The following is a 12,181-nucleotide window of genomic DNA, read 5'->3' on the forward strand; positions in this document are numbered from 1 at the left end:
AAAAGCGATTCGGACAGCTCAACAAAAGCCAGCGCCTCTTTAATTGTTCCAGGGAATCAAGTGTTATCAGTGAACACGCTTTCATCACGCAGGGGACTAAGAAACCGGCCCTAACGTTTAGATTAGCTGATCAAGGACAGATAAGCGTACCAAACGATGCACAGATACGGACTTAACGGGCGTAAACAGTTTCAGCAACCTCTAAAAGCAATCTTTCGCGCAACTTTAAATCCATAAACACACTCTAAACTGAAAGTTCTCTGAAAGTTGGGTGGATGATCGATCAGAGATCCCACCGAGGATCGGACTCAAAAGACATGTAATGAATTGAAAGTAGACTGACATTAAACTAAACTGTCTACGATCCACTGGAGAGGGGCTTTCGTTGCTTTAAACTGTTGGTTTGGTTTTCATTTAGGCGATCGAATAGCCCACACTGAGTAATCCAACACTGTCTTAATTTGCTTATCACATCGCTGCTGGTCCATTAAAAGTTTTTTTTTTTTTCGAACACACAAGGTATAAATGTACTTTTTTTAGCAGCGCAGAAGACTTGACGATATGTTCACACTGAAACTGAACACCCTAAATGTAATACAAAAATACATTTTGTTCTGTTTCCAGAAATATGAGTTTCCAATAAGAGAGGTCAGGTTTTTAACTGGAACTTTTATGAGATTGCAGTGGCAACTTGTTACAAATCTGCCCAAAGTCTGTACTCATATGAAGTGATGTGAAATATATGTGAAATTTTGGAAAGTACTTAGCGTACAGCGACAATTGCAGAAGTTTTGAAAAAGTTTTCAGAAGCCATGACATCTAACCTCAACATCTTTCTCTTCTCCTCTCTCCATCTTCTCTCTCTCTCTTTCTCTCTCTCTCACTCTCTCCATCTCCCTCCGTCTCTTTCTCCCTCTCTCAGGAAAAATGGTAAACCCAGGGGGAAGTGCACAGCCGCCACCGGTAGGCGCAGGGTCGTTGTCGTGGAAGCGCTGTGCAGGCTGCGGGGGAAAGATTGCTGATCGTTTCCTCCTTTATGCCATGGACAGCTACTGGCACAGCCGCTGCCTCAAGTGCTCCTGCTGCCAGGCCCAGCTCGGCGAGATTGGCACATCCTGCTACACCAAAAGTGGTATGATCCTCTGCAGAAATGACTATATCAGGTGAGCACAGATGCCCATCTCCCTCTCTCTCCCTCCCTCTCGCCCTCTCTCTCTCTCTCTCTCTCTCTGTCCTTGTCCCTTTCTTTTTTCTCGCTGGTCTCTCTGTGAGTGCGTGTGTTTACGCGTGCATGTATTTAATGTCTTTTGAGCACAAAGACATTCGCTGTTAGCCATGAGGTAAATCTCTTTGGACAGGGTATTCGTGTATGAGTGTGTTACAGTGGCAATTTTCAGATTACCCACGGTGTCGTGCGAGAGATTCACTTCGAATACGTATTCTGTACGTGTTATTTTACACTCAGGATGTCTTTGTTAGCATTTGAAGTAGCATCCCCCGTATACACTTTATAAGAATTTCAGAGCTCGTACATCTGGGTGTTTTAGATTGGCCGCATGAAATCAGCCAGAGGACGTGACTTTGAAGAGAAGTGTCATGTGGAAAGGATAAAGGAACGTTAGTGGGGGAAGTTACAGGCTGTTTAATACCTTACAGAGTAGAGTGTATTTTCCATTAAGAACACGTGTCTCAAACTTGACCAGTGTCCGTTTTCTAGCCTAGTATTCTCCCCCTGGTTCCTTTTTAAAGAGAGGTCAGGGCACAGACATGTTGACAGAGTGTAAGACAAACGAGATTCTTTCTCCCAGAACATCTGCGCGTCTGTTTGTCGTACCATTTCTCAGCATCGGAACGAAAGGAGCAAGAGAGAGAGAGAGAGAGAGAGAGGGCGCTGAGTCTGAGTTTGTGTTTGCTTTATGAGATGCTAGGGAACTATTGGACAGAGTGGAGTTGACCTTCGGCTCTGGAGGAATTTTAAAGGCGTTTTGGTCCTGTTTGGTGTACCTCTGCCCCAGAAAGAGACAATTTAATTAGCAAAAAGGAGCTTTTTAAATATTTATATGAAGGTGTCTGACACTTAAGCGGGACTGTGTGATGGCACAGTTGTTCTGTTAATGCGAGATAGTGTGATTTGACAGTCTGGTTATTTGACCTTAGAAAGGGCAAGCAAAGAGCTTTTTCAAAAGTGTGGAATGAGTTCATGAAGGGTTTTTTTTTTGTCTTTCCCATAAAAGTTATTAAATCATCCTCGTAATCATTTTGAGTTATAAACGACAGAATCTGCCGGCTGCCGAATTATGTTTGAACATAAACTCTTCATGAACAGGACTTGAATTTTGCTGAAGTAAAAACGTGTGAAAAAAAAATATTGGTATTTTATTTACATTTAAGCAACATAAAGGGGGTGTGATCCACTCACTCTAATCCATTGTGTTATGACAGATGATGTTTGAAGTTCGTTATTGAATGGGTTTTAGTGAGTGAGTGTGTGTGTTTTGAACTTTTTTTTCTTTTTTAATCATTTGAGGAATGTTTACTTTGGCTCAAGGGGAACATTAGCCAATTCGGGGAAGTGCTGAATGACTCAGTAATGGTGTCTTAAAAACAGGTGTCACCAACAACAGAATACCTGAAAGGAATCTGTCCCTGAAGAGTATGTGAACTTTTTTTTTTTTTCCCCCCACTATAACAGATTGTCAAAAAGAAATCAGGTCTGTAGGACACTTCAATGCTTAATGAGAGTACAACCCAAATTAAACAGGAGTGAGGAAGAAAGAGTAGATACACCTCTCCACTCGTAATGAGCTCAGCGACGGAGAGAGAGAGAGAGAGAGAGAGAATCGAGCTAAAACATTGCTCATACAAGCCCTGTGATCAGATGAAGAGATAAGAGGATGTGAAAAAGAAAAAGAGAGAGAGAGAGAGAAAGAAAGAAAGAAAGAAAGAAGAAGGAAGAAAAACATCTGACAGTGAGTCCACACAATTAAAAGCTTTCATTAGAGCCCCCCTCTTATTTTCCTTTAGTCCTGATGGGTTTTATCTAATGAGATCTCGTCCCTGGCCTTCGGATCCGCTCCCAATGACGTGTCCAAAATGAATGAGAGCCACATTGCAAACAAAACATTTAATTAACCAAATTGGCTTTTGAGAGAGAGTGGGGTGGGTGGGGGAGGATGGGGGGGATTACTTTGAAGGCCAGTTGCCACTGGGGGGGTTTTAAAGGGGCCGGCTTTGTTTTTTTTTTTGTTTTGTTTTGTTTTTTCCTTTTTCTTTTTGTAATGGATTATCAAATTACCTTAGCGGTGTAAATAATCGAGTTACGTTTCCTGACTTATACGAGACAGTTTATGCAGAACCCCCCCCCCCAAAGAAAAACACACACACCGACCGGGTCAAACTTGTCGGGGTATTTGAAACCCATTTACGGCTAATGGCAGATGTGAGAAACGACCTACAGCGATACCAGTCTCATATCCATCAAGCATGGTAATGCTAAAAACTCTCCACCGTGGAGCCCTTCTTTACACAGGGCACAGATTGAGATTTCCGCAGGCTTTGGTCTCACCGAGAGGAGGGATGCCATAGCTTTTTCACAGTCATGTTGTCTTTAAGCCAGGCAGTTTTATTTGGGTGGGCTGTGAGGATATGGAGAGGCAAAGAGAGAGAGTGCAATTTAATTTAGGTTGTGAGCAATCATGTGGTTGTGAGGTTGGGGGGGGGGGGGGCAGAGTTGGGAGTGTGTGTGTGTGAGTGTGGTGGGGGGGTGGGGGGGGGTGGGGTGAAAGCTGTCCCTTTTAATTGAATAGGCCCAGGTAATTAAATGGCACTTTTCCAATAGTACGTGGTGGGGTAAATCTAATAGTTGCTTATTTAATATCACTTTGAAGTCTGCCCACTCGAGCGCTATGACAGCACATGAGTGTGTGAACTATTAGGCTGGGAAAAAACGTGATCTCCGAAATTAATTAAATCGCAAGCAATTTAGGGGAAACGTTTATCTTGATTTGTCATAACAGAATTAATTCAAGGCCTTCAATCCACTCGGGGCCTGATATGTTACTCTGAATTAACCAAGTGCAATTTGGCAGCTTTCGGGTTTTTTTCTCCTCTTGTCCCCCCCCCCCCCCCCCCCCCCCCCTCCTTTTCCATCTCTCTTTTCTTCCCCTCTTCTCCACCAACCCCCTTCTCTTCCTCTAATGCAGCCCTTGCATTATCCCAACCCTGCTTAAGTATCAATATGGTCTAGTGCTTTTAAGGTGCTTTGGTTGTTGATGTGGAGAGGCATTTTTTTAATGGACTGTGTTGCAGAAATGATTTTAGTACTACCTCGTTTCACTTTGCTGCAGAGTTTCCACTGAAAAGCCTTTGGCTTTTGCCAGACAACAGTAGACAACTCTTCTGCTAATATGCATGTGTATATATATGTATAATGTATATATATATAATGTCACCTAAACACCTAAACATTGCCTATCAAGTAAAGACGGCTCCAAATTCCCTTTTAAGGAATGAATGACATGCATTTAAATTGCCCGCAGTTTGGAGCAGACCACCCTTCCAACCTGTTAGAAATATTTATAAATCAACTGCTGTATGACAGTTGATGACAAAGTTGTTTTTGAAGATTCTGTGCCCGATAATGAAGCTGAGTTGGTTGAGAAATTAAAAGAGAAACAGAGAGAGAGAGTGAAAGAAAGAAAGAAAGAAAGAAAGAAAGAAAGAAAGAAAGAAAGAAAGAAGTGGCTAAACCACAGATTTTGGAGAAGAGAAAAAAAAAAAACAGCGTCGCCAACGTGATTTATTTAGCCTGCCGAGGGATTTCTCTGTCCACTGTCCCAGTCCAAACCCGAAAGCCAGGTGGAGAAACAGACCATTAGAGAGCAGAAGGAGACTGATCACAATTTAATTGAGAGTTTAAAGCCTTCAGGTCTGTAAATCAAATACTATGAGGCTCCACTCTCTGGCCAGATAATTAACCCGCTACATACGAAGCCAGCGCAGCGAAGAGACAAGAGGACAAAGTGGTAGAGCGTCTCTATGACTTTTCAACGCTCCAAAAGACACACCGCACAGGAGAAATGAAATTTGTGACTGACAGGAAACCTGGTTCTTTAACAATCTGTAATTGTCAGTAGACAAATATGGGAAAAAATGTCAGGAGTGTAGGGATTTTTTTATAAATTGTTTGTTGTGATAAATGAAGTCTTCACAAGATGAACACCATGCAATTGAAGTCACTTTGTCATCTTCCAGAAAAAAGGATGAATGGATATCACGTCCCAGGTGACAAAAAACCATAGGCTATAGATGGGCCTTTTTTTTTGAGACGTGAGCAATTTCTGCTAAGGCATTGAAAAACACGTGTTTGTCACAGGTTTACAACTAATTACTTCTGAAATTGAGTTTTGATTGAGCCTTTCCAATCAATGCCACAGACAAAAAAAAAAAAAACGGGGGGGGGTGGGGGTGTTTCTCTGGCTTCCTGAGCCAAGCTGTTTTAGAAGCCACCTTTTAAAGCTCAGATTCCCTGTGTAGCACTGTCAATAAACGTTAGGAGTATCTTCACAGGCTCTGTTCAATAAAGAGAGGACAGCTGTTAGAACACGCCGAAAGCAGTATGTTGTCTCAGGATATGAGTCGTCTGTCTGTGGAGGTGTACGAGAGAGATAGCGGCATTCACACAATGCAAATGCATTGCCTCTGGTTATCAGGGCTCGAATTAGAGCGCTATTTCTTCTGCTCAGCAAATTTTATGAAGAGGAAGAGAGACCTTCTTTGATGTTTCAGGTTAACGCAGACCGCAATTAATCGCCACTGTAGTTACATATTTCTTTCGGTTTATCATTTGCCTTTAGTTTTTTAAGCAGCCCCCCCCTCCCCATCCTGTCTCGGCCCCACTCCATCTCTCTATCTTTCACCTCGTTCCTGTCCTTCTTTGTTCCCCATCTCCCCCTCCATCCTTCTTTTCCATCCCTCTCTCTCTCTCTCTCACCCTTCCTTTTTCTCCCTCCTTCTGTCCTTCCCTCCCTCTCCCTCTCTCACTCCCTCTCTCCAGAGCATGTCAGAAGCTGTGGTCTTATTTGATTGCATAGGAAAAGTGCAGTGATAGAGCAAACACCCAGTGAGATATGATGACAAATGGCTCCAGATCCCAGTAAATTACTTTCTGCTCAAATCGAAATTTCATTCAGTTTGTTGCTCGGCGAGATGAAGTAATCTAAATTGTGGACTCAGAAGGCAGATAGAAGGGAGCAGGAGCAAGCATTTCATTACTGAGAGAGAGAGAGAGAGAGAGAGAGAGAGAAGGTTAGAGACGAAAGAGATGAGCTGAAGCAAATCTAAAGTGTTGACACCATGATTGAAAAGGTTAACCCATGCACATTATATATCAACCCGGGTAGCTGAGGGTTTCTAATGGAAACTCGCCTCTGACAGAGCGTTTGTCTGAGTCCTAATGGTAAAAGCACTATGTCTCCGCCTAGATGTACAATCAAATCCTCTTAGGTACTGATTGCTTATGTTCCAGGTTATTATTAGGTAGCAGAAAAATGGGCACCTAAGGTTATACTTTGTTCCGCTGTTCAAATTTTCTGAGAGGACAGGATGCAGGATTTTTCATTTGGTGTTCTGGTATTACTATGATTTTTTTTTATGATTTTCCAATATCAGAAATATTAAAGATGTAATTCTTTTTGCCTCTCTCTCTCTCTCTCTCTCTCTCTCGTATGTGTGTGTGTCTCACGTGCGTGTGTTTGTGTGTGTGGGTGTATGTTGTGAACTGTTGCTACAGGCAATGGAAATTATTTAAGCAAAACTATTTTTTTTTTTTTTGTCCATGGTGTAAACACTCTCACAAAGAAACAAGCCCTCAGTGCATAAAATAATAATAATAATAATTATTAGGGCAAAACTTTGCTTTACTAGGATATAAAACATGTGCTGCAGTGTTTCAGTTGTACTGTGTCTCTGTGCTGATCAAATCAAATACTCATCCTCATAAACAACAAGCACTATACTTTTGTCTTAGGCATCAAAAAAGAAATCTAAACAATTCATCTTAACAGAGACTAAAATAATTTTAGTCAAATAAAATGGGACAGTTTTATGGAATCATTCTGTAAAACAAATAAACTACCACCAAATACATGTATTTCATAACGCTGTAGACACTTGGAGCCTTGTAGATGTTGATTTTCCTGTGTTTGATGCAGCTGTCTTATCCTTTTTGACTCTTGGTTTTACTAAAACTAACACCTGCTACTCTCTGCTGTGTTGTTGTGCTCTTGTACCTGTTGTAAGACTGATTCTAACATTTGCAGCTGACAAAGCGGCATTCGTCTCCGTTATGACCTGAACAATTTTTTTTTGCTATGTATTAGACTCTTATCAGCATGATGAACACTTATCAGCATGTTGTAACTATATGAAAAATGTGTTTTCAGGTCCTAAGTTGTAGATGCTAATGCTTTTCCCAGTCTGCTTCAGTGTTGATGCTAATGTTTATCCCTGTCTCTCATTCTGTCTCTTTTTAGATTATTTGGAAACAGTGGGGCGTGTAGCGCATGTGGACAGTCCATCCCAGCCAGCGAACTGGTCATGAGGGCACAGGGCAATGTGTACCACCTCAAGGTATTACACCCTCATTTGACCTTTGACTTTTTACTTTCAATAATAGCATCACTATTGATAATGTTACCGGCCACAGTAACATTGATAGTGTGAGAACTGAAGAGTGTCTAACTTCGACAACTTTATATGAACAGTTTGAGACAGATTTAGAACAACTCTGTGACATCTGCCCGTTTAATTAAATGCACATTACACGTCAGTAACAAAATTCCTGTAATGGATTAATTAAACCAATACAATTAAATCATTCTTCTGATTATCTTATTGTTAGATTTGTTTTTTAGAATAATTCTTACAATATTAGTGATACATCTGCTGGTAGTAATCAGGAGGGCGCCAGGATGTAGCCTTGCAGAGTCTTGGGTTAAGAAGTGTCTTGTGTTGTGTCCTGCAGTGTTTCACATGTTCCACCTGCCGGAACCGACTCGTGCCCGGAGACAGGTTCCACTACATCAACGGCAGCCTGTTCTGCGAACACGACAGACCCACGGCTCTCATCAACGGCCATTTGAGTTCACTCCAGACAAACCCGCTACTGCCGGACCAGAAGGTACGAACAAATGTCTTTCTCTTCTGTAGCTGTCTGTCAGGCGTTGTATAAAGATATCCCTTATGCTCTTGTATTTACACGATGCTATTACACTGCGTTTAGTGCAGGAAATATAAACCCTGTCTCATTTACATATGTTCAACATGTGCGGTGACAACAAATGGCAGGAAACGGAGGCACAGGGGGTGCGGCGTGAGAACGTGTACCCTTGCAGAAATTACGCGTAATTAAATATGTAAAAAAAAAAAACCCCTCCATTTTTTAAGATAGTTATTAATATGTGACCTTACTGTCTCTCTCACAATCTCAAGAACTGGCAACATTTAGGTCTCTGTGGCCCTCGGTTCTCATCATTTCAGCAATTTGAGGAGGCCTATTTCAGTGTCGTTAAACAAAGGTGACTTGTTATGTGGTTAAAAACAAAATTTGAACCTTTAAAGAGGGAGAAAAAAATACCTCTTTGGAATGAGTCTTGTAGGTCAAAAGACAAGCACAATTCAGCATGACCACGACCTAATCTGTCGTAATTAACGTCAACTCCTGAAATGAGTGGAGTTCTAGCGTCAGCTGGTTATTGGTTAAGAGACACAGGGAGGGGGGGGGGGGGGGGGGGGGGCGTCTCTGCGTCATTCTCCTGGCGTCATATTTCATACTGATTAGGTATTGATGGCATTGATTCATTTACGTTTTACCGCAGAACCCGTAATAGATATTAAACCTTATTGACCAAAGATGAATTTTAATTTCGTTCAGGCAATGGCTTTTTCCGCCGTTTCTCGAGGCACATATTCCAGAGTTTTCTATCTTGATAAGTGGCAGTCAGAGAAATTGCCTTGTGGTCTAAGACCACACCTGTTACTCTGTTGCATTACATAAATGTTATCATGTAATTGTGTTTGGATTTTAAAAACGCGGAAATCGGCGATACATTTTTGGCACAGAGCCTGGGAGTTTTCCACGACAGAAGCTGCAATACCGTACTGGCTCCTTTTCTCATGTATTTTAGTGCGTAATATTTTGTTCAATTTTTCAATTTCCAAGCTTAAACCATCCCAGACCAACCCACCAAAACCCCAATATGTTGTGGTTACATCCTTAACTTAGTTCAAGGCCCTTTTGGGAGAGTCTGTCGTGAGTCTTAGTTCGGCACCCACAGGTGTGAAGGTAAAGACTTTGACTCTCTGCGACTCGCGTAGTTTGAGGTAGCTGCCTTCCTGAGTCTGTGAGGTGTTCTTGTGAATGTTTAGCTGTCTAGTTCCGTTCGAGTGTGTTTCACCTTGAGTGCGATATCTTATGGAGAGGAAGAGGAAGGTAGGCGAGGAAGAGCGGAGGTCCATTAAGCTCTCCTGCTCCGTCAGAAGCCATTTAAGGGCTCGTCACTCTAACAAATCAGCACTAAGAGTGCCTCGTGTTTCAAATTGAAAGCCGTTGCATTATGTAGCTTAATTTTAACTGTCTGGTTAAGAACCCCTCTCCTCTCCCCTCCTCTCTCCTTCCTCCTGTTTTCTACTTTCCTCTTCTCTCCTCTTGCACCATGACTGGTGCAGTAAATATGAGGCTTCATTGTTTATTTATGTGGCAACATCAATTGTAGTGAAAACAACTGCATTATTAATGCTAAAATGCAATCTGAATATTGGCCTTGCTGCTTTAATTATAATGGAAACGGAGTTCTTAAATACACACTGATGCCTCTCTCAATATAACCCCCATCCAGAGGAAAAACAATTCCTCTTCTAATAGTAATGGCTATTTACTCAGTGTGTTACCTATATGTGGTTTTATTAGTGTTGTTGTTATTGTCATTATTACTGTTATTATTTCTAGGTGCAGTGGTTTCTGACTTAATAGTGAGGTGTTGTTTTCACCTCTAATGGAAAATGATAATAATAATAATCGAATTGTCTAGGTTCTATTCCTCCTTCCCTACTCTGGGTCTTAACTAGTAATTGATTCGCCGTGATAGCCTTGGTCAGTCTGAACAGCCACAGCGCAAAAGGAATACTAAATTTGTTGGGGGGGGGGGCAGGGATGGTATAAGAATGACCGAAGACTTTGCACTTAGCCAGAGATTAGACAATTTGTTTTTCTAGACGATTGTTTTCGTTATATACAATTTTGCTGTGACATAATTGGTATTGTCTGTTCTTCGTGGTATTTGATGCTTATTTATTAAGTAGGCAGCCTGACTTCCCTCACTGATCCCTTTGTTCAGGACAGACAATTTACCCCTCTCACGCTTAGACACAGCCCAGGAGAATGAAACCCTCTCAGGCTTCTGTCACTTTAATTAACCCCAAAAGTGGAAGGTTTGCAATTACTAATAGACTGAAACCCTCTCAGTAATTTGAGGAAAGAGGGGAAAAGTAAATTGCACCACCAGAATATTAAAAACAAAAAAAGGGCCGGGCAAGAGAGAGAGAGAGAGAGAGAGAAAGAGAGAGGGGGAGAGAAAGAGAAAGAAGTTGAGTCTGACTTTTTGCGAAAGCCAAAACAACGTTGGCTTCCACAACGATATAATCTCCGTTCCTCTCCAGTTCTCAGCTTCACAGAAACACAACACCCTAGAGAATACTTGTGTAGAAACATTTTTTTTTTCAAAATGAGACAAAAACACAAACTTTATCAAATTTACTTCAAAGTTAATGTTAAGGAAAAAAGGAAACAGATGGCTCCCACATCCTCGCAGATCAATAAAGGAGCCAAGGACTTAAGAATTGTTGGCAGTAGTTGATGCTGTCTTCATTAGACGGAGGGCATGTTAGTGACCATTTTAGAGGGTTTCTAGTTGTTTTTTTTTTTTTTTTAGCTGTACTACTTCTTTGAGGGTGTGGGCAGAACTGAGTCTATATTCTGTCTGAGCCGTCATTTCATAGTTTTTGATTCAGCTACTCCTTTCTTGCAAAGTTTTACACGTAGGTGGTCCACGTATGTTCTTTGTTAGAAGCAGAGTAATTATTTGTCTTATTTGGTGGGGTGGACTGGTATATTATTTGCTGTCTGTCTAACCATATTCTCCTCTTGCTTTGTGTGTGTCTTGCAGGTCTGTTAGGAGTGAGAACTGCCCTGAGCAGAATGCGTGCCTTCATTTCAACCCTATGTCATCGTCACCGAACTCTTGGGCCGCTGCCCTAACCCCACCCCCCAGCTCTGCAGTCCTCAAACTGTTTCCTCCCCAGGCCCGTGCCACAGCCCAACCGACGACCCCGTATCCCCAAAATTCTTTCCAACACCCTTTCAGTTCCCCCCCCGCCCCCCCGCCCTCCAAACAGACCCCTGTCACAGGTGGAAAACCCCCATGCAAATGCACCTCAGACGATAAAGTCAGGACTCCTTGAACTTAGACTTACAGGAGACTTCCAGATCCTGAAGGACTCAATAAAAGAGAGTGAGAATGAAAAAGGAAAGAAAGACCAAGTGGAGGACTTTTCAGGTAAATGGAAAGAAAGGGAAAGTGAAGGAGGAGGAAAAAAAAAAAGACAGATGAAGCTAACCGACTGAAAAGATTTTGAATCTGCATTTGTTTGATATTTAGCGAGGGAACTGACTGCTTTTTTTTTTTTTTGAATTTTTATTTTTTTCTTTGTCGTTTCCTTATCTATTCTCCTTTTTCTTCACAAACATGGTAACTTCTCTTTCTATATTTTAAATGTTGTAAAGGGACTGTGTTTCTTTTTTGGGGTGATATACAATTCAGAAAGGCCGGGTTGAAACAAGTATCTGTGACCTTTTTTTTTGTGGAAATCGAATCATGAACACTCTTGGTGTATTTGTAAAACTATCATGTATGTATGCATGTAAATGTTTTTGTCCCAACGTGGCTACCATACATCCAACTTCAGTCAACACAGCTTACCCTTATTCCCGTGCCCTCAAAACCATGGCAACAACAACGAAAAAAAAGGAAAAAAACAGCTCATAGTTGGCATCTTATAAATACTGAATGAGAGAGAAATTTATTTGTGATATTTTCAGAGACATTTGCTCCAGTATGGTGTATTT

General features: G+C 41.5%; 1 protein-coding gene across 1 annotated transcript; it reads left to right on the forward strand.

Annotated features, from left to right (window-relative positions):
- Positions 1-927: 927 nt before the first annotated feature.
- lmo4b (LIM domain only 4b) lies at positions 928-11,369 on the forward strand. The gene is made up of 4 exons (XM_030791657.1): positions 928-1,163; positions 7,533-7,629; positions 8,024-8,179; positions 11,223-11,369. Exons 1-4 carry the CDS (start codon positions 928-930, stop codon positions 11,229-11,231), a joined length of 498 nt encoding a protein of 165 aa, XP_030647517.1. The 3' UTR covers positions 11,232-11,369.
- Positions 11,370-12,181: the final 812 nt, after the last annotated feature.

The sequence above is a fragment of the Chanos chanos genome, chromosome 14 (assembly GCF_902362185.1).
Source record: "Chanos chanos chromosome 14, fChaCha1.1, whole genome shotgun sequence".
In the NCBI taxonomy this organism is placed as follows: Eukaryota; Metazoa; Chordata; class Actinopteri; order Gonorynchiformes; family Chanidae; genus Chanos; species Chanos chanos.